The sequence below is a fragment of the Sturnus vulgaris genome, chromosome 8 (genome assembly GCF_052056855.1).
Source record: "Sturnus vulgaris isolate bStuVul1 chromosome 8, bStuVul1.hap1, whole genome shotgun sequence".
NCBI classification, from domain to species: Eukaryota; Metazoa; Chordata; class Aves; order Passeriformes; family Sturnidae; genus Sturnus; species Sturnus vulgaris.
The window spans coordinates 37459332-37479902 of NC_142250.1; the positions used below are offsets into that span (position 1 = coordinate 37459332).

The following is a 20571-nucleotide window of genomic DNA, read 5'->3' on the forward strand; positions in this document are numbered from 1 at the left end:
TCCAGGAGCCAATTCCCATCTCCTCACTGTGGGATGGAATTCTGGAAAAATTCACTGAATTATGGAGAACCAGACCCTCAGAACCTGCCCTCCCTCCCTGTCCAGCACGTTATTTCTGCACCAACCAATTCTTTTCATTAATTATTTTATTATTTCTGCACCAACCAATCCTTTTCATTAATTCTTTCATTATTTCTGCACCAACCAATCCTTTTCATTAATTATTTCATTATTTCTGCACCAACCAATCCTTTGTGTTTTGGAGTGAAATCTTCACTCATTTCTGGGAGGATTTGAGTCAGAAATGAGGTTTGGAATTTTGAACCCGGCCAGGCAGAAACCAGGAATGTGAAAAACTCTCGTGCTCCATTTTTAGGGTGGATCCCGAGTCAGGTTTAAGGTCCCAGGCTCTTGACATGAGCCACAGCCTCAGGGACGGGATTTTGGGAGGCAGCCACCAACACCCAACACCCCCAAACCCTTCTCCTTTTCCCTTCCACCATCACCACATCCTGCAATAAAATCCCTGAAATTCCACTCAGTACTCGGGGGAAGCTCCTGTGGCACACTTAAAATCGGGAAATGTAATTAATTTCCCTTATTTATATTCTGGCCAGGAAGGAAGATTCATTTTACCTCGTTGCATTTCTTTACACTTTAGTGGGGCCTGATTGAGGAACAGGGGGGAGGCACCCAGGAAACATCCACAGCTCCAAAGGAAAATGGGTAAAACACCAGGAAAATCCCTGTGGATTTGGCTCTCACCATCCAAGGGGCTGAATAGGAATAGCTGTTTGATTGAGGAAGAATAATAAAAAAAAAATAAAAATAATAGTAATAGTAATAATAATAATGATAATAGTAATAATAATAATAATGATAATAGTAATAATAATAATAATAATAATAATAATAATAATAATAATAATAATAATAATAATAATAATAGTACAAACCCTGAGCTGTCAGCCTTGCAGCCCCCCCAGGTCGTGCCCATGGTGCCCTGGCATTTCTATTCCTTCACAATAAATTCCCCATCAGGTGTTTCTGCATTAATTGGAGTTTCCAAGCTGAAGTGCAGCAATATTTTTGAATGATTCCAAGGATGTTTTGTAGCACAGGGTTTGCTCAGCTCTCAACCCCACTGCACAAAATGAACCCTCAGCCTTCCAGGGGCTCCCCAGGAGCTACAAGAGCCTGCAAGGTGCAAATCCTGAAAGTGGAGATGAACCCACTGGGATTGTGGAATTTCTCCCTCCATCAGGTTCAGTTTTGCACTGAGTTTATTCCACATCCAGCCCTGATTCAGGCCGAACATTGGGAATATATCAGTTGAAATCCACTGTGTGTGGCTTCATGTTACAGCAACAAAATCAGTTCCCAAAAAACTGAATAATAAAGTTGGCTGAACACATAAAAAACAAATTTTAAATTCTTTTTTTTTTTCCTCACTAACAAGCAAGACAAAAGCACACAAAGCAACATCTCTCCCATCTTTCACAGCAAGATTTGCTCCCTGGTTCCCCTCTCCAAGTCTCCCAGTATTCCTGCTGGGAACCCCCAGCTGCACCTGAACATCCCCTGGGAATTATTTTGCATCCCAGCACCATTCCACTGAGCCTTGGCCACAATGCAGAGCTCCCAATGGTTTCATTGCAAAAATAAATTTAAGGATGCAGCTGCAGCCACCAAAACAAGGTGCTCCCTCAGCTCTGATATAAAACTCCTGGAATTCTCACAGGAATTCTCATTCATTCATCTTCTGCAGAGGGACAAGGCAGGAATGATCCCATTATCCTTCCAAGCCTTATTCCTTCGTGTCACTCACTTTGGTTTTTCCTTCGAAGACTTCTGCTCCATTTACAAGAAATACATCCAGTTTAGTGAGCACTCTTTAGGCTACATAAATCTCAATTAATTTGAGGCTGCAGCAGAAAGGAGGAGAGTCCAATGTGCCCAGAGCAGCCCAAGCTGCCCAGAAGGACACGGGGAAAATACAAATTCCTGTCCCAGGGTCACCCCTGCCAGCCCCAGCACTGGGAACAGCTCCAGCCTGTGGGGAAAACCCACCTGGCAGGGATCTGAACAGAGGATCTGCTGCTCCTGAGGGTGAAACCTGACTGAAACACTGCACAGCTTCTCCCAGAAAATCCCAACTCCTGTTTAACAGGCAGTTACAGATACAGTAAATTAACTCTGACTCTCATGACATTTACCAGGAGCTGGGCACGACTGAGAGGATTTGGGTTGTTTGTCTTTTGTAACTGCCACTGGAGTATTGATATTTTCCCTTTTGTCAATACCTTGCTATTACATCCCAGCACTGAGAGTCTCTTCTGGAACACAACATGGAAGCAGCTGAACCATGAGCCTGGCCTAACCAGGACTGAGCTGTGACCTTTCCCTGGTGTCCAGCCTGACCCTCAGGTCCTGTCCCTGCTCCCCAGACATCCCAAAACCTTGGGAATCCCTGTTTGAACAAAGTGCACTGTGATCCATAAATGCCATAAATCCAGTCTGCTCCATCCCTGTACTGGCACCAATAAATCCCCAAGGCTGCCTTGGCTTTCAGCGTGGAGGGTGCACAAATGTGCAGGGTCACAAATGTGCAGGGTCACAAATGTGCAGGGTCACAAACGTGCAGTGTCACACAGGGCAGTGTCACACATGTGCAGTGTCACAAACGTGCAGTGTCACAAATGTGCAGGGTCACAAATGTGCAGGGTCACAAACGTGCAGGGTCACAAACGTGCAGGGTCACAAATGTGCAGGGTCACAAATGTGCAGGGTCACACAGGGCAGTGTCACACAGGGCAGTGTCACAAATGTGCAAGGTCACAAAGCTGTGCCTGACCTCCCCCTGCCCCTCCTCCTCCTGCACTTTGCCTTGGAAACCCCAAAAATCTGAATTCCCGAGCCCTCCCAGTCCAAGAGCCATCACCCCACTCCTCTCAGGGTCCTGGGGGGGCACTCCCAGCTTCCAGCAGGGATTCTCTGCAGGGAGGAGGGACCTGGCACCATTTCCACGGGCACCACCTGTGCCCTGTGCCAGCTCACCTTCCCTGTGTGCCAGCACAGACCCGGGCCCACAACGAGACTGTGTGCTGAGTATTAGGCAGGCTAGGAAGTTATCACTTTAATAACTATAAACATTCATTTATTGCTTCGTTACCCAGCATTAGAGCTGGGCCCATCATTTACCAGGAGCTCGTTTGAGCTGCTCTGCACTCCCAGCCCGTTCAGTGCCAGGGACACCCAGCAGGGCCAGGGGGGAGTTCTTCAGGACAAGGGCATCACATTCCTGCTGGGAATACTGCCAGCTTTCCAAAATTATCATTTCTGTTCACCCAATACCAAGAGGAGCTTCCTCAGGACAGGAGCATCACATTCCTGCTGGGAATATTGCCATCTTTCCCAAAATTGCTCATTTCTGCTCACCCAATACCTTGGAATTCTGGTGCAGAGAAGGGCTGGACTAATCTGGAGATTGAGGAGAATTCCCCCTGAGTGGATCCCTAAGGGATGGGAGGGAGCCCAGCACAGAGCCAGCCTGGCAGAGCCAGCAGGAACCCCCCAGTGCCCAGAGCTGCAATGATTCACTGGATTGCAGCTGCTAATTAATTTCATTTACAGGAGGAAGGAAAGAGTTTGGAGTTTGCACAGAGGCTGGACAAATGGCTCAGCCCAGCCCTCCCAGTAACGAACTGGGAAGGATGAGGTTGGCCAGGAAACATCTGGGAAATGCTGGAACACCAAGGCCAGGTTGGCCATTGGGGCTGGGAGCAGCCTGGGACAGGGAAGGTGTCCCTGCCATAGCTCTGAGGTCCCTCCAAACCAACCCAGCCTAAGATTCCCTGAGGATTTTAGGCTGAGCTCAAGGGTTTAATGGGAATAACCCCAGGACCTCTTCACCTTCCCCCAGCACCGAGCCCTTGCCAGGTTCTGTGGCCACTCTGGGCCAGTCTCTGCTGCAGCAGGAGCTGTTTCCTGCCAGCCCCACCCTGAACCATCACTGATCCTGCTCTAAAGCCTGGCTCAAGCAGCAGCCCCTGCTAAGGAGGGACTGACAGGCACAGACAGAGCTCAGACACAAAGCTGGCACCGAGCTGGGCTTGACACACAGCACGGAGGTGCTGGGAGGAAAAAGGCTCAGTCACTTCCCAGCTGCTCCGTGGCAGCCTAAACCACCACATTTAAACCCTTAAATAATGCTGAGAGCCAGGGAACAGGTGGCAAATGGATTCTATGGCAGATGGTGCCTTTTTTAATATTTGTGCTCACTGCTAATTTACAGAGTCCATAACCACAGACTCATCTCTTACCTTCTTCACTCCTCCCATTAAAAACCTGCATGTGAGGAAAATAAACACCCACTTCTTTATGCATTAGCTGCAGAGGGGTGTTAGAGATTACCAGACACCCCATTCCTTAATTACTGCAGGTAAGTGCTGGTGTTTGCAAAGTTTAGTGCATTTAGGGTTTCCTGGAGACAGAATTCAGAGCGCAGGAAGATGCAGCACAGTGAGGAGCTGCATCTCCACAAGCTCCTGTTTAGTCTTTATGTTAAACCTGGCACAAAATCCACACTCACAGCCAGGCTGCCATGAAATATTTAAGGGAACATTTGCCTGGGAGACGCACGAGCAGCACCACCAGTAGATGCGAAATTAAAGAAAGGAAATAAAAGCAACGCTAACCCAAAACGGGGCTGAAATGGCATTGCTGGAACCTTCTCTCCATTCACCTCGCTGGTGTGGGAGCAGAGAGCACAGAAATGTGGGGCCAAGGCCCCTCTCAGTGCACAGAGCCTGAGCTGGAGCCTTTCCAGGCACACATCACTCCATGGACAGGCTCCTCAAGCTCCAGGATTTGATTCCATATAAAACAGCGTTTTATGTTGCTATTAAACCCAGGGTTTTTTTTATGCTGCTTCTCTCCCATACGTTTATTTGATCATTACAAGTTTTTCTAGGCTCAGCACAGTGACAAAACAATCCCCAAGAGCAGCACAGACTGCAGAGCCAAGGCACAACAACCTCCCAGCCCAGCCCCATTTGCAGGGACCCAGCTGGGATCCTTCAGAGCATCCTGCAGGGAGAGGCTGCACTGGTTTTCCATTCCCAAAATATCCTCTGCTCTCTCGTAGCTTTGCTTCTGATCTTCCTTCACAAAATGTGAAATGAATTGTATCCAAAATGAATTTTTAAAAATGACCACTGCATTGTGCATGGTCTCAGTTCCCCCGAATTCCTGGTGGTTTGCTTCAAGGGAATTCCAAGGAATTTCCTCTGTGAGGATGGAAAAGGAGCAGAGCCTGGATCCTCCCCTGCCCTGTGCCCTTCCCACACCTCCCACCTTGTGTTACCACCCTGCTGTTCCCAAAGGTACTAATTAGGCTGCCAGAAATTAATTGCAAGGCTGCAAAACCAACCATTATCAAAGGCCCAAAAAAAGAAATATTCACTCCTAAGACTATTGATCGAGCAAATCCCTGTGACTGGAGACACAGAACTACACAAGGCAGGAGTAGGACACTGATCTCTAAAAGAATCAATTAACAGGGGATAATCAATTAACTGAGGCAATCACACACACAATGCTCAGCCTTCCAGGCACCAATAAACATGGAGACTGAAGCTGGAAATAATTTAATTTGGGGGTTTTTAAAGTTCATTGCTGCTGTGTGCCCATGGCCTTTCATAAACCTCAGACGAGGGGAACGTGGGAAGGTCATTAAGGTCACAGGTCATTAACCCCAAAGGTCATTAACCCAAGGTCACTTTTTAGGTCAGGGGGAGGAATTCCTTCCCAAGTGACCATCCTGCAGTTTAAACCTTGTCCCATCACATCTGGCCCCAGCCTGCAGCTGTGGGCTGCATTTCAGGTTTCTGCCCCTGCTTTTCCCCTGCTTTTCCCCCCCTTCCTCAGCCCTTTCTGCCAGCCCAAGGACACCACACAGGGGTCCCTGCCCCGGGGGCACCCCAAGGCTCCTTCCCACCCTGCCAGGGCAGCTGAGACAAAACCCCAACCCCTTCCATCCAGCACAGTAGGATGAATCCTATAAACCTGTTTTATGGCAGCTCTGCAAAGGCCCAGCCTTCCCCCAGGGATGGGGATAACAGAGAAAAACAAGGAGCTGGGTTTCAGCTTCATTGCTCACATGCCAGGCATTCCCAAGTTTTTTTTCCCAAAAAGCTGCTCTCCATGCAGCAGAGTGTGGGATTGCCATGAGTGATTGATAAAGGGATGAAAATTATGGCTGGGGCATTCAGAGTGTGCTGTTTCATGGCCCATCACACACCCTGGCACAGCACAGGGACAATTCAGGGACAATTCTCCTGGCCTGGTTTGTTGTCACAGAACCCAGGAAGTTCTGGAGGGACAGAGATTCCTGGAATGACAGCACCCAGCTCCTCCCCACACTCCACTGAGAGCACGTCTCAAATGTAATCCTATTTTTTGGGTAAACAGGGATTTTTTTTCCTCCTTTGGTTCCTCCTCTAAAACACTTCTAAAAAGGAAAAATGTTTTCCAGGAGCCAAAACGGATTTTCCATGGGAAGCAGCACCAGCTCCTGCCCCACAGCAGCATGAATTCTGCTTTCTGCTCTAAGTTCAGCCTCTTTGGATTAAGTACAAAACATTTTCAATCATTCCACAGAACCCCTGAGGCTGGAAAAGCCCTCCAGGATCATCCAGGGCAGGCTGTGCCCATCCCCACCCTGTCCAGAGCACTCAGAATCCTCCAGGAATTGCTGGGACACTCCAGGGATGGGGATCCAACCCTCCCTGGGCACTTCCAATCCCTGCCCACCCTTTCCATGGGGAAATTCCTGCTGCTGTCCCCCCTGAGGCTCCTTTTCCTGCACCTTCCCTCCTCTGGGTCCGTTTTCTCTCCCCACCCTGGTGTTTCTGCAGGTGACTGCCCTGACAGCTGGGCAGGAATGAGAATCCCTGGATCCATTTCTCATTAAATCTCTCCCATCAAACCACAACTGCACCTTCTGCAGAATCCAATCTCCCTGTGCCTTGCTGTGCTACACCTCAATTACCAAAAAGACAGAAAACACACCCTCATTTACATTTTTAACTTAATTGGCAGATAACTGCTCTAAAAATAGCCTCAAGTGCAGGTACAAGCATTGCCCTGAAGGCTCCCGGTGAGCCCGAGCTGCCCAGGCAGGCAGGGATGCCCCAGTGCCTCCTCAGCTGCCACCTGCAGAAAAGTTTCACTCAACAGCCAGAAAAGAGCGATTATTCCAGGCAGCAATCACCTCTCAGCCTCTGGGAAAAGATCCCGGCTGTGCTCTCCCAGCAGGTTTGTAACTACAAACACCCAGAGGATCTGCTCAGGGTTCATTAAATATTATCCCACATGGAGCAGACACCTCTGAGTGCCCATTTCAGCTGTAGCTATAAACAGATCTGCTCAGGACTTTATCAAATCTTATCCCACGTGGAGCAGACACCTCTGAGTGCCCATTTCAGCTCCAAACACCCAGAGGATCTGCTCAGGACTTTATCAAATCTTATCCCACGTGGAGCAGACACCTCTGAGTGCCCATTTCAGCTGTAACTATAAACAGATCTGCTCAGGACTTTATCAAATCTTATCCCACGTGGAGCAGACACCTCTGAGTGCCCATTTCAGCTGAGGCTGTGCTGCTGGGGTTCAGAGAAGCTTTTCCCAGCTGAGATGAGGGAGGAGCCAGCTCAGCCACCCCTAAATGTCACAGAGCCATCCATGCCCATGACAAACATCCACGGAGCTCTGAAGGCACTCCTGGCTCACAGTCCCAGAAAACACCTCCAAACTGCTCCAGAAGCCCCAAATTTAACCCCAGCAGTGCCCAACCTGTGCCAACACCCTGTGCTGCCCAGGGCTGCTCCCCAGGGACCTTACCTGGGAAGGGCGAGGCCAGCAGTGGGACTTTGATGGGGGACAAGGTGAGGAGGTGGCAGGGCTGGAGGCTCGGCCCCGGGGGACCCTGGGGGGGCTCGGGCTCCAGGGACACCAGGGCCAGGCTCTGGGTGCCACCCATGGCTTTAAGGCTGTTCTGGCAACCACCTGTGGAGAGACAGAGAGACACGAGTGTGAGCAGGAGGGGAGGGCAGGGCTTGGGGGAATGGTTCTGCTTCCCAAAAATGGGAATTTTGGCACAAGGTGGGACAAGGTGCAGCACGTCACACCCAGCCCCGTGTGTCCCCTCAGAGAGACCCCAGAGCCTGAGCTGGTGTTCTGTGGAATTTATGTGTTTGTTGTGTTCAGTCCTGGTCTGCAGAGCTCAGGGATCACAGAATCATTTACGTGGGAAAAGACCTGCAGGGTCATCAAGTCCAAATCTTGACCAACCCCCACCTTGTCCCCAGCCCAGAGCACTCAGTGCCACCCCCAGGAATTGCTGGGACACTCCAGGGATGGGGATCCAACCCTCCCTGGGCACTTCCAATCCCTGCCCACCCTTTCCATGGGGAAATTCCTGCTGCTGTCCCCCCTGAGCTCTCCTGGCCCAGAATGAGTTCCCTCTCCTCCTGTCCCTGTTCCCTGAAAGCCAAGGAGCTACTGGAGAGGGTCCAGCAGAGGCCACAGAGGTCATTTTGGGACTGGAGCATCTCTGAGCTGAGGAGAGGCTGTGGGACTGAGCCTGGTCAGGCTGGAGAAGGGAAGGCTGAGAGGGGATCCAGCAATCCACACAAATCTCCCCAGGGCTGTCACAGGACGGTGCCAGAGACAGGACAGGGAGCAATGGCCAAAAACTAAACCACAACAAGTTCCAGCCCAAGGTGAGCAAGAACTTCTTTCCATGGAGGGGCAGAGCCCTGGAGCAGCTGCCCAGGGAGGGGCTGGGGTCTCCCTGTGCAGAGCCATTCCAAACCCTCCTGGACACGTTCCCGTGTCACCTGCTCCAGGTGACCCTGCTGGGCAGGGGGCTGGACTGGATCATCTCCAGAGCTCCCCTCCAAGCCCAGCTGTTCTGGGGCTGAGATGTTTCTGCAGCACTCCCAGAGCCCCTCTGCTAATCAGGATTCCAAAGCCCAGCTCGTGGCTGGAGCATTTTTAGCCCTGAAACCCCACAGATGTGAACACAAAACCATAACCCAGGGGGACCAGGCAGCAGTGACTCACACACAGACTGTGCAGAGTTATTACATTTAAATGAAAAAACTTAATAAAGAAGTCAAATATTTGAGCACAAGGAACACAATTATTCTCAACTTTCCTAAGTGTAACTGTCTGATGCCAAACCTGAATTTATTCCTTGCTATATTAGGCACCCACTGCTCCCTCACCTGCTGTGTCCTGCACACAAATCCCTGAGCTCGACAAGCTCTGCATCTCATCTCCTTCATCCCAAAAGCTCAACAGGATCAACAGGACACTTCATGGAATCCCTGGGGTTGGGAAAGCCCTCCCAGCCCATGGAGCCCACTCTGTGACTGTCCCATCCCCACCTTGTCCCCAGCCCAGAGCACCCAGTGCCACCTCCAGAAATTCCTTGGACACCTCCAGGGATGGGGATCCAGCCCTCCCCGGGCAGCCCCTGCCACTGGAACCCAGGAATGTCCCAAATCAAACCCTGAGCACCCTTTAGCCCCTGCACCATTCCCTCCCCGGCCTGGCAGTGGCAGGGAAGACCTTCCGAGCTCAATCCTGGCTCATTATGTTAAATAAACAAGAACAGGAGCCGTAAAACTCTTGAGGAGCAAAGCAAATCTGACAAACAGCAGCTGTTCCTCCCTCCACGCTGAGCTCGGGATTCAAAAATTAAGCAATCATCAGCTCATTATGGCAGCCAGCAAAGCTCAGCCCGGGTGCAAACCCTGCAGGCAGTGGGAGACAACTGTGACTCCACAAATCCCCATCTGATCCCACTCCCCACTGCAGCCTTTCCATCAGCCCGAGCTTTCCCTGGGCAAGGAAAACAGGGAATGGGAGTTTGGGAAGGGTGGCTGTGGGTGGGGGATGAACCCCCCTCACAATAATTCCAGGTAGGAGAAGCACAGAGGGGCCTTGGATAAGATCAGAGGGAATGGGTTGGGTTGGGAAGGAGCTGGAAAATCACCCAGTGCCACCCCAGTGCCACCCCTGCTATGGCAGGGACACCTCCCACTGTCCCAATGTCCAACCTGGCCTTGGGCACTGCCAGGGATCCAGGGGCAGCCACAGCAAATCTGGGAATTCCATCCCCACCCTGCCAGGGAACAATTCCTGCCCCAAATCCCATCCCAACCTACCCATTGTCAGCTTAAAGCCATTCCCTGTGTCCTGTCCCTCCATCCTTGTCCCCAGTCCCTCTCCAGTCCTGCCAGGGGCTCTGAGCCCTCCCTGGATCCTTCCCTTCTCCAGGTGAGCACCCCCAGCTCTCCCAGCTTTACCAACAATTATTTCCCAACAAAATAAGCCCTGCATTAATAAAAGAGAAGTTTAATATTTTCAGTGTCACAAAAAAAAGGGCCATTATTTCTACAGTCCTTATTCCTCCATGCCAAGGAACACCTGCAGATGCACTAAGTAGCAGGAAAAAAGCCAAAAAAAAAAAAAAAAAACACAAATATTTAAGTTTTGATCATTCAGTAATGGATAAACAAAACCAGATTTTTCTGCCAGCCCGACAATGGACATTAAAAACCAAAATAAAAAAATCAAAAAATCAGCGTCCAACCAACCCGAGTGTTAAACACAAGCTCATTGTTCATTCACCTGGGAGTGGAACAATCCTTCGGTGAGGTCAAACACAAGAGCCTGTGCTCATTCCCAATTCCAGCTGCCTGCTGCTGGGAAAAGCCCACACAACACCTCCTGCAGCTCCTGTGAAGACGAATGCTGTCTGCAAACACCACTCTGCTGTGCCTTCCTGCAGGGCACACGAGCAGAAAGGTTGTTTACTTCTCATTTGATTCTTTTCTTCTGGAGAGGAGGATGTGATTTCCCCAAAGAGGGCAGGGAAGCAGGAAAATGAGCGAGCCTGGGCTGTGGGGGCAGCGATGAGCAGAGCTCCTGGAGCTGGGCTTCCTCATTAAACTTTCATCAAACCTTATCAAAGTTTCATCACTCAGCTGAGAGGAGTTGGGGTGCTTTCCCCTCCTTTGATGAAGCTCTCTCTCCTTCCCTCCTGCTGAATTATTCCATGGAGGAAGGGCCATCCCTGTGTCCTGCTGTGCCTCGGCTCAACAGCATCCCCCACTTCACCCACTCCAAAACAGCCCCAAAGCCCCTGGGAGCTGGCCCAGCACTCCCTGAGAGCCACAAACAAACCAGATCTTGCTGTAACTTTTTTTTTGGGTTTGTTTTTTTTTTTTTTTCTAAGAAAGGCCTTGAAAGGGTTTTAGAGTTACCATTAATCACCCTGCATTTGCAGGGGGGATTTCAAAAGTCAAATGCCATGAAAAGAGGAGTAAAATACCGTCATTGATACTGCAATTAGGGGGGAAAATGCAGGATTTTTTTCTAGCAGTGATGTTTTCCTCAGATCTTTGCCAGGTCATGGCTCACCCTGGCAGTGAGGGAAAAACTTGTCCTCAAATCCCAGAGTCCCTGAGGCTGGAAAAGCCCTCCAGGATCATCGAGTCCACCCTGTGCCCATCCCCACCTTGTCCCAGAGCACTCAGAATCCCCCAGGAATTGCTGGGACACTCCAGGGATGGGGATCCAACCCTCCCTGGGCACTTCCAGTGTTCCTGCTCCAAAACCCATCATCATCATCACCATCATTACCTGGCAGCAGTCCTGCTGCACCAGGAGCTCCCAAAGTCTCTTGGAAGGAGCTCAGTGCCTGCATCCAGCCCAGCTGATGGCTTTAAGCAGAATTCTCTGGATTTTTAAGAAGGATTCTCAGCATCTTTAAGCTCTGATGCCTTTAAGTAGAATTTTCAGTATTTTTAAGTCGGATTCTCTTCATCTTTAAGCTCTGAGTCTTTAGGCAGAATTTTCACTGGTTTTAAGCAGGATTCTCTGCATTTTTAAGCCCCGGGACTCGAAGCAGAATTCGTTGTCCCTTCCTTTGACCTCAGCTGCAGAGGGAGCCTGAGGGTGCCATTGTCACCCTCACCGCCCTTCTGACTGCAGACAGATGTTCCAGCTGTTGCTCGGTGTTTACTGAAATCTTTTGTGCTTTACAACCTCGGCAATGGCCCGAGGGGACCTGGCACCTCCTCCTGGGCTTCTGTGAGCTCGGCTCAAACCTGAGTCCCCAAACGACGCCAGAGACCCCGAAGGTGCAGAGACATCGTAGGGAAAGGATTCTGGTGATGATGAGTATTGAACAGGAGGATTTGTGGGAAACTTCCAGCCCATGTGGAATAAAAGACTCCTTTTCTCAACCTGAGCCTTTGTTTGTGTTTAGAGTTCCTAAAAAAATCCAGTCACGGGGGTGTCCCTGCAAAGGGAGACACGGGGATAAAGGGAAATACAGGGAAACACAGGGAAACACAGGGATAAAGGGAAATATAGGAAAATACAGGGAAACACAACACAGGGATATTCCTGCAAAAAGAAACACAGGAATAAAGGAAAATACAGGAAAATACAGGGATAAAGGAAAGTACAGGAAAATATAGGGAAACACAACACAGGGATAAAGGGAAATACAGGGAAACACAGGGATAAAGGGAAACAGGGATATCCCTGAACAGGAAACAAGGGATATTCCTGCAAAAAGAAACCCAGGGATAAAGGGAAATATAGGGATAAAGGGAAATACAGGGATATCCCTGAACAGGGAAACACAGGGATAAAGGGAAACAGGGATATCCCTACAAAGGGAAACACAGGGATATTCCTGCAAAAAGAAACCCAGGGATAAAGGGAAATACAGGGATGTCCCTGCAAAGGAAAACAAACACACCAATAGCCCTGGAAATAGAAACAAAGACACCAATAACCCTGGAAAGACGAACCCAGGGATGTCCCTGCTTTCCAAGGGAGAGAACAGGTGCTGGCAGTGCCATTGTCACCTGCAGTGATGGCCAGGAACAGCCTCGCTCACTTTTCTGCCCGTGTGCAATAAATAGAAATCCCTGGCTGCTCACAGACAGCCCCTGTGTCCCGGAGAGCTGCAGGAGAGCTGGGTTTATTCACCGAGGGTCTGGGGACAGCCAGGAGGATGGGATGGGATGGAATGGTCACAACCACCAGCCCTCCCCATAAAGACGTTGCTCGTGGGTTTATTTCTGTCATTTGAGTGGGAAAACAAACTTCACTCAAAGTTTCTCTTGATTTGAGGGGATAACAGGAAAAGCATCAAAAAACCCCATGAACTTAATGAGCAAAACAAAAACTTTGTGAAGGCTGTGGTTAAAGCCAAGCATTCCCAGACCTAATAAAGCACTGGGCTTGGCAGTGCTTGAACGCTCCACAGACAAAGAGAGGTTTGATGGCTTTGCAGGGACGTGAATGGGGTCCTGCTGTGCTTTTCTCTGTCCCCAAACAGCGAGGAGCCCCAGCACACGCTTAAATACAAGTTAATCCAATTTGGGAAACGAAAATCTGAGTGTTTGCAAAGGGAGATGTGCTTCAAACAGAGCTGTGCTGAGGAAAGAGAGGAGGTCAGAGGTCCTGGGTCGTGAATTTCACGAGAAAATAGAACCCAAATTTAACAGAGAGCAGCCCTATTTAATTCCTAATCTGTGAACTGGAATTAGCAAACTGGGCCTGTGTTTGGATGAGGATGTGCATGGCAGTGCCACTGCTGCCACTGCCAGGTCTGTAAAGGGTTCTGGCATCAGGAGAAAGGAAATGAATGAGAAGGATCAAATGTTAACGTCCTTGGGATGTCCCACACACATCCTTGTGCCAAGCAGGAGACACGTGGAACCAGATGAGCTTTAAGGTCCATTCCAACCCAAACCATTCCACAATTCCATGAAAACCTTCCCAGATACAGCACAAGAGCAGCCCCTTGGCCAGGGAGCAGGGCTGGCGATGGTCCTGAGAGCCACGAGTGCCAAAGGACCCCAGCACAGCTCCAATGGCATCAGGGAGTGTCCCTGAGCAAAGGGGACATCTCACACCGAGTGTCCTGTGCCCCAGGGGACATCTCACACCGAGTGTCCCTGAGCACAGGGGACATCTCACACCCAGTGTCCCTGAGCACAGGGGACATCTCACACCGAGTGTCCTGTGCAGAGGGGACATCTCACACCGAGTGTCCTGTGCCCCAGGGGACATCTCACACCGAGTGTCCCTGAGCACAGGGGACATCTCACACCCAGTGTCCCTGAGCACAGGGGACATCTCACACCGAGTGTCCTGTGCAGAGGGGACATCTCACACCGAGTGTCCCTGTGCCACAGCTCCATCTCACAGTGCCACCACCGGCTCCTGCCAGCGCTCCCTCACCCCATCCAGCAGCCCCTGAGCTGCCAGGGGTGAGCAGGACACCCAGATGGCACAGCAGAGGTGGCACAGGACACCAGGGATGTTCAGCACACCCAGATGGCACAGCAGAGGTGGCACAGGACACCAGGGATGTTCAGGACACCCAGATGGCACAGCAGAGGTGGCACAGGGCACCAGGGATGTTCAGGACACCCAGATGGCACAGCAGGGGTGGCACAGGACACCAGGGATGTTCAGCACACCCAGATGGCACAGCAGAGGTGGCACAGGTCACCAGGGATGTTCAGCACACCCAGATGGCACAGCAGAGGTGGCACAGGGCACCAGGGATGTTCAGCACACCCGGCTGGCACAGGGCACTGCCAGCCCTAAGCTCCCCCAGACATCTCAGCAATCCAATCCCTTCCTTTACACAAACACCAATATTTTTTTTGCAGAAACACAGAAACGCTGCCTTCCTCCCCAAAGCACAGGCACGAGCCAGGATCACCGGCAGGGACAAAGGCCACCCTTCTCCTCAGAAACACGACCCAGAGCACAGCCATCCACGCTTGGCACTTTGTGAGAGAACAATACCTGCTGCTTCTCACAGCAAACAACACCTCGGAGGAGCTGCAGCTGCAGCTGTTGAGTTCTGCACATTACCCTTGGCCAGCCCCCGTGCTCACTGCTTTATCTGAGGAGCTGCAGCTCCATTGAGAAAACAATTATATCATTACTGATAACTGGGGAAGCAGAGCTGCCGTCAGAGCTGCTCCCGAAATGAATCCCGTGCAGAAACGTGATTAACTTCCCCTTTATCCCACTTAACTGAGCAATTTGCTCCCAGGATTTTTATTACTCTTCACATTAAGTGCAGATATTACATAGGAAATACTTCCAGTGCTGCTGGAGCAGCTGGAGGAGCAGCTCCTGCTTCTGGCTGCAGGACAGGGATGGGGTCACCCAGCAGGAATGGGTGACCTGGATCCACAGCCTGGGATGTGAGGGATTGGCACCAACCACAGCAACATCCCAAGGATGGGAAGGAATTCTTCACTGGCACAGGGTGCCCAGAGCAGCTGTGGCTGCCCCTGGATCCCTGGCAGTGCCCAAGGCCAGGCTGGACATTGGGACAGTGGGAGGTGTCCCTGCCATGGCAGGGGTGGCTCTGGGGGGGATTTGGGGTCCCTTTCCAGGATTCTGTGATCCCATTGTTTACAGAGATGGTTGGGGTGGGGTTTGGGTTCCTCCCTCACTTCTCCCACCCCGGGGAGCTCATCTGGCAGCCAGCACTGAACCTGCTGCAGGAGGAAGAGCTGCAGGGACAAACAGCCACGGGCACCTGCCCTGTCCAGGGGAGGAAACCCTTCCCCTGCCGGGGCTCCCTGCAGCCCACAGAGGTGGCACCAGGCTGGCAGTGCCCCTGTTCTGCCTGGCCCTGCTCCCAGGAACACTCTTGTCATCTATCTGCCACTTTTCATGTGATAAAATAACACTTGTGCACGTTTAAAATACTGAAATATTTGAAAATCTTGAAGTCTTTTAAACGTGCAGCAACAGGAGGGGCTGGGACTCCCCTGCCCAGACCCCTCCCTCGGCAGCAAACCCATCCTGTGATTCCCCAGGCAGTGCTTTTATGTGTAATAAACACCAATAAATCCTCTAATAAACAGAAATGAATGAATACCAGGTTTCCTCACAGCAGTGGCTCCTCCAGCTGAGCCCTGGGCAGTGCTGGCAGGAGGAGAGGATGGCTGAGCCACAGCTTTGCTAAAAAAACAAAATACAGACCCAGCCTGAAGGGGCCAACGTGTGCCAGGGCATTCCCTGCTCATTAATCAGGCTGGCAAACGAGCCCAGGAGCGAGGATCTCCCCCTGCACACTCTGAACCCAGCACTGGTGGCAAACACAACGTCCTGGGAGCTGCACAATACAAAATAATAAAAACCTCTGAAACACAAACTGCTGCTGGGGACAGCCCACGGAAAGGGGGGCTCTGCTCTCCACCCCAGGGACAGCACCTCTGCTCTGAGCAAGGCAGGAACAGCAGGCAGTAATTCTAATTCCCACTTTAGGAGTGTATTTAGGGGCTGAAACATCACTGGTGCTTTTCTCCTCAACCTTCTGTACAGAGCTGCTATTTTAATTTACTCCTGCAGTGACAAAACAGAGGTTCAGCCCTACTGGAATGTGTGGCCTGCTCTTGTCCAAGGATAAACGTTCTTTTCCAGGTATAAATCTCAGTTACCTGAAGCACCACAGAATATTTATACAGTTTATAGTTATATTTATATTTATAACTTGTAGTTCTTCTGTTCAGTTATGCAGATTAATGGAATTTATTCCACAAATGACTGAGCCTTAATGGGATGATGGATCCACTGCTCCTCTCTGCTGCTGCCTGTCTGCACAGACCCCACCAAACCCTGAAAACGAGCAGCCAGCAGAGCCCTGCAGGGGCTGTGCCATGGAATCACGGGCTCCTTTAGGCTGTCAGCGATTTCTTGTTTGAAAAACAGACTCGGGAGGATGGGGAGTGGTTGGTGCCTTCCTTGCAGAGGTCACCAAGCAGCTACAGCACAGCCTGGCACAATCTGCTGTGATCACACACAGCCTTTCCTCCTCTCACAGCCATGCACAGGCTGAGCTGCACTTGGCCATCAAGGTTCTGCCCAAACGAGAGATTTGCAGCAGAGTGGAAACAAACCTTTGCTTTAGAGAGCAGCTTTGCCTCTCTGGGGGATGCATTAAGGGGAAACCATCAAGAAACAGGCAAGTTAAAGACTTCATTATTGATGTACTTATTTCCTGACCTGGGATCAGCTGAGGGGCCAGGACGAGCGTGGGCAGTGGCCTGGAGGCAGCAGCTGGCCTGGCTACAGCCATGGCTACTTGGCTGCTCAGCAGCAGAGGCTTCTCAGCCCCCTGGAACAGCCTGGACTCCTCAGGCTGGACCCAGGCCGAGTCCAGGGCAAAGGCATTGTTCAGGTAGATCTGTCCAAGAGAAAGAAAGAAAAATGTTACAGTCTGACATCCAGAATTCAGCAGTACAAGTGAGAATAAAGGGTCTTTAACTCGGGATTTCAACAGGCAGAGCCTCAGCTGGGGACAAACCTCCCAAACCAGGCGGGTTCCTGCTCCCTCAGTGCTGAGGCTGAAGTGAAGTGAGCACTTAAAAATTAATTGGCTTTGACATGACTCATCAGCTGCTGCAGCAGCACGGGAGACAAGGAACCCCTGAAGGCAGAGCTGTCGTGACACAGCCACTGCAAGTGACCCCATGGGCTCAGGGACTGTGCCACCTCCCCAAATCTGAGTGACCCCATGGGCTCAGGGACTGTGCCACCTCCCCAGCCAGGACAGGGGTGAGGGACAGCAGGGGACAAAGGCACAGAACCAGCTCAGGGACGGGGTGGGACAAAGGCACAGAACCAGCTGAGGGACAGCGACACAAACCTGAGTGTTCAGCACTCAGCTGACAAAGGGACAGACATGGGAACAGAGCTGGGATGGGGACACGGGACCCCGATGTGGCACCAGGGATGTGGCACTGCCCGCGGTGACAGCGCTCTGCCAACGCTGGACTGTGGCACACATTGGGACAAACACTGGGAAAACCCCCATGATCACTTCTCGTAGGAAAATAAAGACGTTCTACTCAAAGGAATAAAGATTAAAGATATTTTAGTCTTATTAAAAGTTGGGAATGGTGAAGCATCACCTGCCCTTTCCAACATTCCTCCTCCGCAGGTTTTCCTGACAAACACCGAGCCCTCCCAGCCCTAAAGCCACATCACTTTATGTACTCCATGTACTGCAGCCTCAGCAAGCCTCCAGCACGCCAGGATCGCACTTACTTTGCAGTTGGGCAGCCTTTTATCAATCCAGCCCTTCCCAGCGTGGGGCGGCACCGTGGCTGTGTACACGGGAGGGAGCACCGGCACGAATTCCACGCTGGAAGAAGGGGAAAATCCTACGACCGGCGAATGAGCTCCAAATATCCACTTCGGAGGGGAAAACAAACAAACACAAGAGGAATTAACAGAATTGTACGCTGAGTAAGCGATACTTTCCATGATCTCCTAATTGATGAGCACGGAAAACGTCAGCAAAGTCCCTTCAAGCCCAAGGGTTTGTGTTCGCTCGGGCACCGCAGGGTGAGCAGCACCCTGGCAGCACGGGCACAGCCCGGTTCGGGAGCCCCAGAGCAGAACGTGGAGCGGCAGCACCGGCCATGGCTGCAGCGTGAGATTCTGTGCTCACCCCGAACCAGCGAGCGCCTCCAAACGCGTCCGCAGAGCCAAAGGAAACGCCAGAAATGTCTTTTTCCTCAACTTAAATCCGCCTGGCAAATGCGTTCCCACAGCAAAACCACCTCGGCAGGTTCGTGGAGCGCTCTCCCGCTGGGGAATAATTGATGTTCCCGTTTCATTAGAGCAGCGCCGACTGTTTCCTCGCGAACCGCAAGAGACGCTCGAGCTCGAAAAGGCTGGAAATCATCACACGGAATGGAGCGGACGCCACCGCGCTCGCGGCTCGCGTTTATTTTTACTTCTGTCTCCCAAAAAACCATAAATCCGACGCAAAACTGCGCGCACAGCCCCGGCTCTGCCGCTGTGAGAGGCGAACACCCGGCTGAGGGCTCGGCTCCTGCGAGCAGCCTCACGGCAGCAATTAATAATTGAAATATTCATCAGGGAAAGCACTGGCGCGACACGCTGGTTCCAGTGACACGGCTCAAAACTTTCGGCTTTATAAATATTCACGGAACGCTCAGCGCCGATGCTGCCCCGGCTGCCGGAGCGCGCCTGGAGCATCGCTCCCGTTCCGGCTGCGGCTGCGGAAAGCGAATCCTGCGGGGAGCCCAGCCCGGCCGGAGGGACCCCAAAACCCCGCCGGAGGGACCCCCCAGCCCCTCTCCTCCCGGAAAAATCCCCGCCGCACGTTTCCAGAGCCGCTGGAAGTGCCGCGACAGAGCCCGAGGGGCGCAGAGCATCGGGAAGGGGGTGCAGAGCCCGGGGAAAGGGGGGATGCAGAGCTTGGGAAGGGGGACTGAGAACCCAGGGAAAGGGGGGATGGAGAACCAAGGAAAAGGGGGGATGGAGAACCCAGGGAAAGGGGGGATGGAGAGCTTAGGAAGGGGAAGATGCAGCGCCTCGAAGGAGGGGGATGTAAAAGCCAGGAAGGGGGATGCAGAGCACAGGGAAGGGAGATGTAGAACCTGAGGAAGAGGAGATGCAAACCTTGGGAAGGAGGATGCTGCAGAGCTCGGGGAAGGGAGATGTAGAAGCCGGGAAAAGAGGAGATGCAGCGCTTGGGAAGGGGAGGATGCAGAGCTTGGGAAGGGGAGGATGCAGATCCCGGGGAGCCCCCGCCGCCCCGCGGGGTCTGTCCCACCGCCGCCCCCATCCCTCGGGCGGGGGTCTCGGTGCCGGGGCTGACACCGGAGCAGCGGCTCCGGCAAAGTTGTGTCCCCGCACGGCGGCTCCGCCCTTACCTGGCCGTGCAGGAGCGGCTCTCCGGGCAGCAGCGGCAGCAGCGGGGGCTCTGCGGGGCCGCGCCAGCCCGGCCCGGGCCGCACCAGCGCGGGGGGCGGCAGCAGCAGCGCTGGTGGCGGTGGTGGCGGCGGTGGCGGCGGTGGCGGAGCCCCGGCGGTGGCAGCGCCCACCCGGAGCAGCCCCGCGGCCGCGGGCAGCACCCAGGCCCAGGGGGGAGCGGGGGGCTCGGCGGGCGGAGGCCACAGAAGAGGAGGAGGGCGCGGGGCGGCGGCCGGGAGCATCCTGCATCCCGGACACAAACGGGACCGGGGCCGGGAGCGCCGCGCTCCGCTCGCCTCCGCCGCCCGGCGCAACTCCGAGCCCGCGGCACCGCGGGCAGGCTCCGCCCGGGGAGGGGGCGGGATGGGGGAGGGACGGGGGGACGGAGGGAGGGATGGAGGGATGGAGGGAGGGGGTACCGGGCCCGGTGCAGCCCCCGCTAGGAGAGCGGCTCCGCCGGTGCAGGAGCAATTGAAATTTTCGGAGTCATCCCCTGCACGCGGTACCCCCGGGACCCCCGATAGCCCCAAGTTCCCTGAGCCCCTCTCAGCACTAAAATCCCCCAGATCTCCCCAACATCTCCGACTCCCAGAGGTCTCCAAGCTCCTCGCCATCCCCAGAAGCCTCAGCCCCCCAAAACCTTTCTGAGCCTCTCAATGTCCCCTTTCCCCAGGCCGTGCGAGTGCCTCGGCATCAGAGCAGCAGCGAGTTCAG

At 52.6% G+C, this 20571-nt stretch overlaps 1 protein-coding gene and 1 long non-coding RNA gene across 2 annotated transcripts in view; both read right to left on the minus strand.

Moving 5' to 3' along the window:
- TCERG1L (transcription elongation regulator 1 like) overlaps window positions 1–20099 on the minus strand; it is a 43595-nt gene extending 23496 nt beyond the window's left edge. Inside the window, exons 1-4 of the mRNA XM_088169471.1 lie at window positions 19818–20099; window positions 18178–18324; window positions 17134–17314; window positions 7903–8067 (exon numbers count right to left, since the gene is read on the minus strand). Of these exons, the coding sequence (XP_088025597.1) occupies window positions 7903–8067; window positions 17134–17314; window positions 18178–18324; window positions 19818–20099 (775 nt within the window). The remainder of the gene's footprint in view (window positions 1–7902; window positions 8068–17133; window positions 17315–18177; window positions 18325–19817) is intronic.
- LOC148223070 (uncharacterized) lies at window positions 2692–7887 on the minus strand. The gene is made up of 3 exons (XR_015805225.1): window positions 7632–7887; window positions 7469–7550; window positions 2692–7387 (listed from the first exon to the last, which is right to left on the minus strand). It is a non-coding gene; the product is annotated as an uncharacterized LOC148223070 (long non-coding RNA).
- Window positions 20100–20571: the final 472 nt, after the last annotated feature.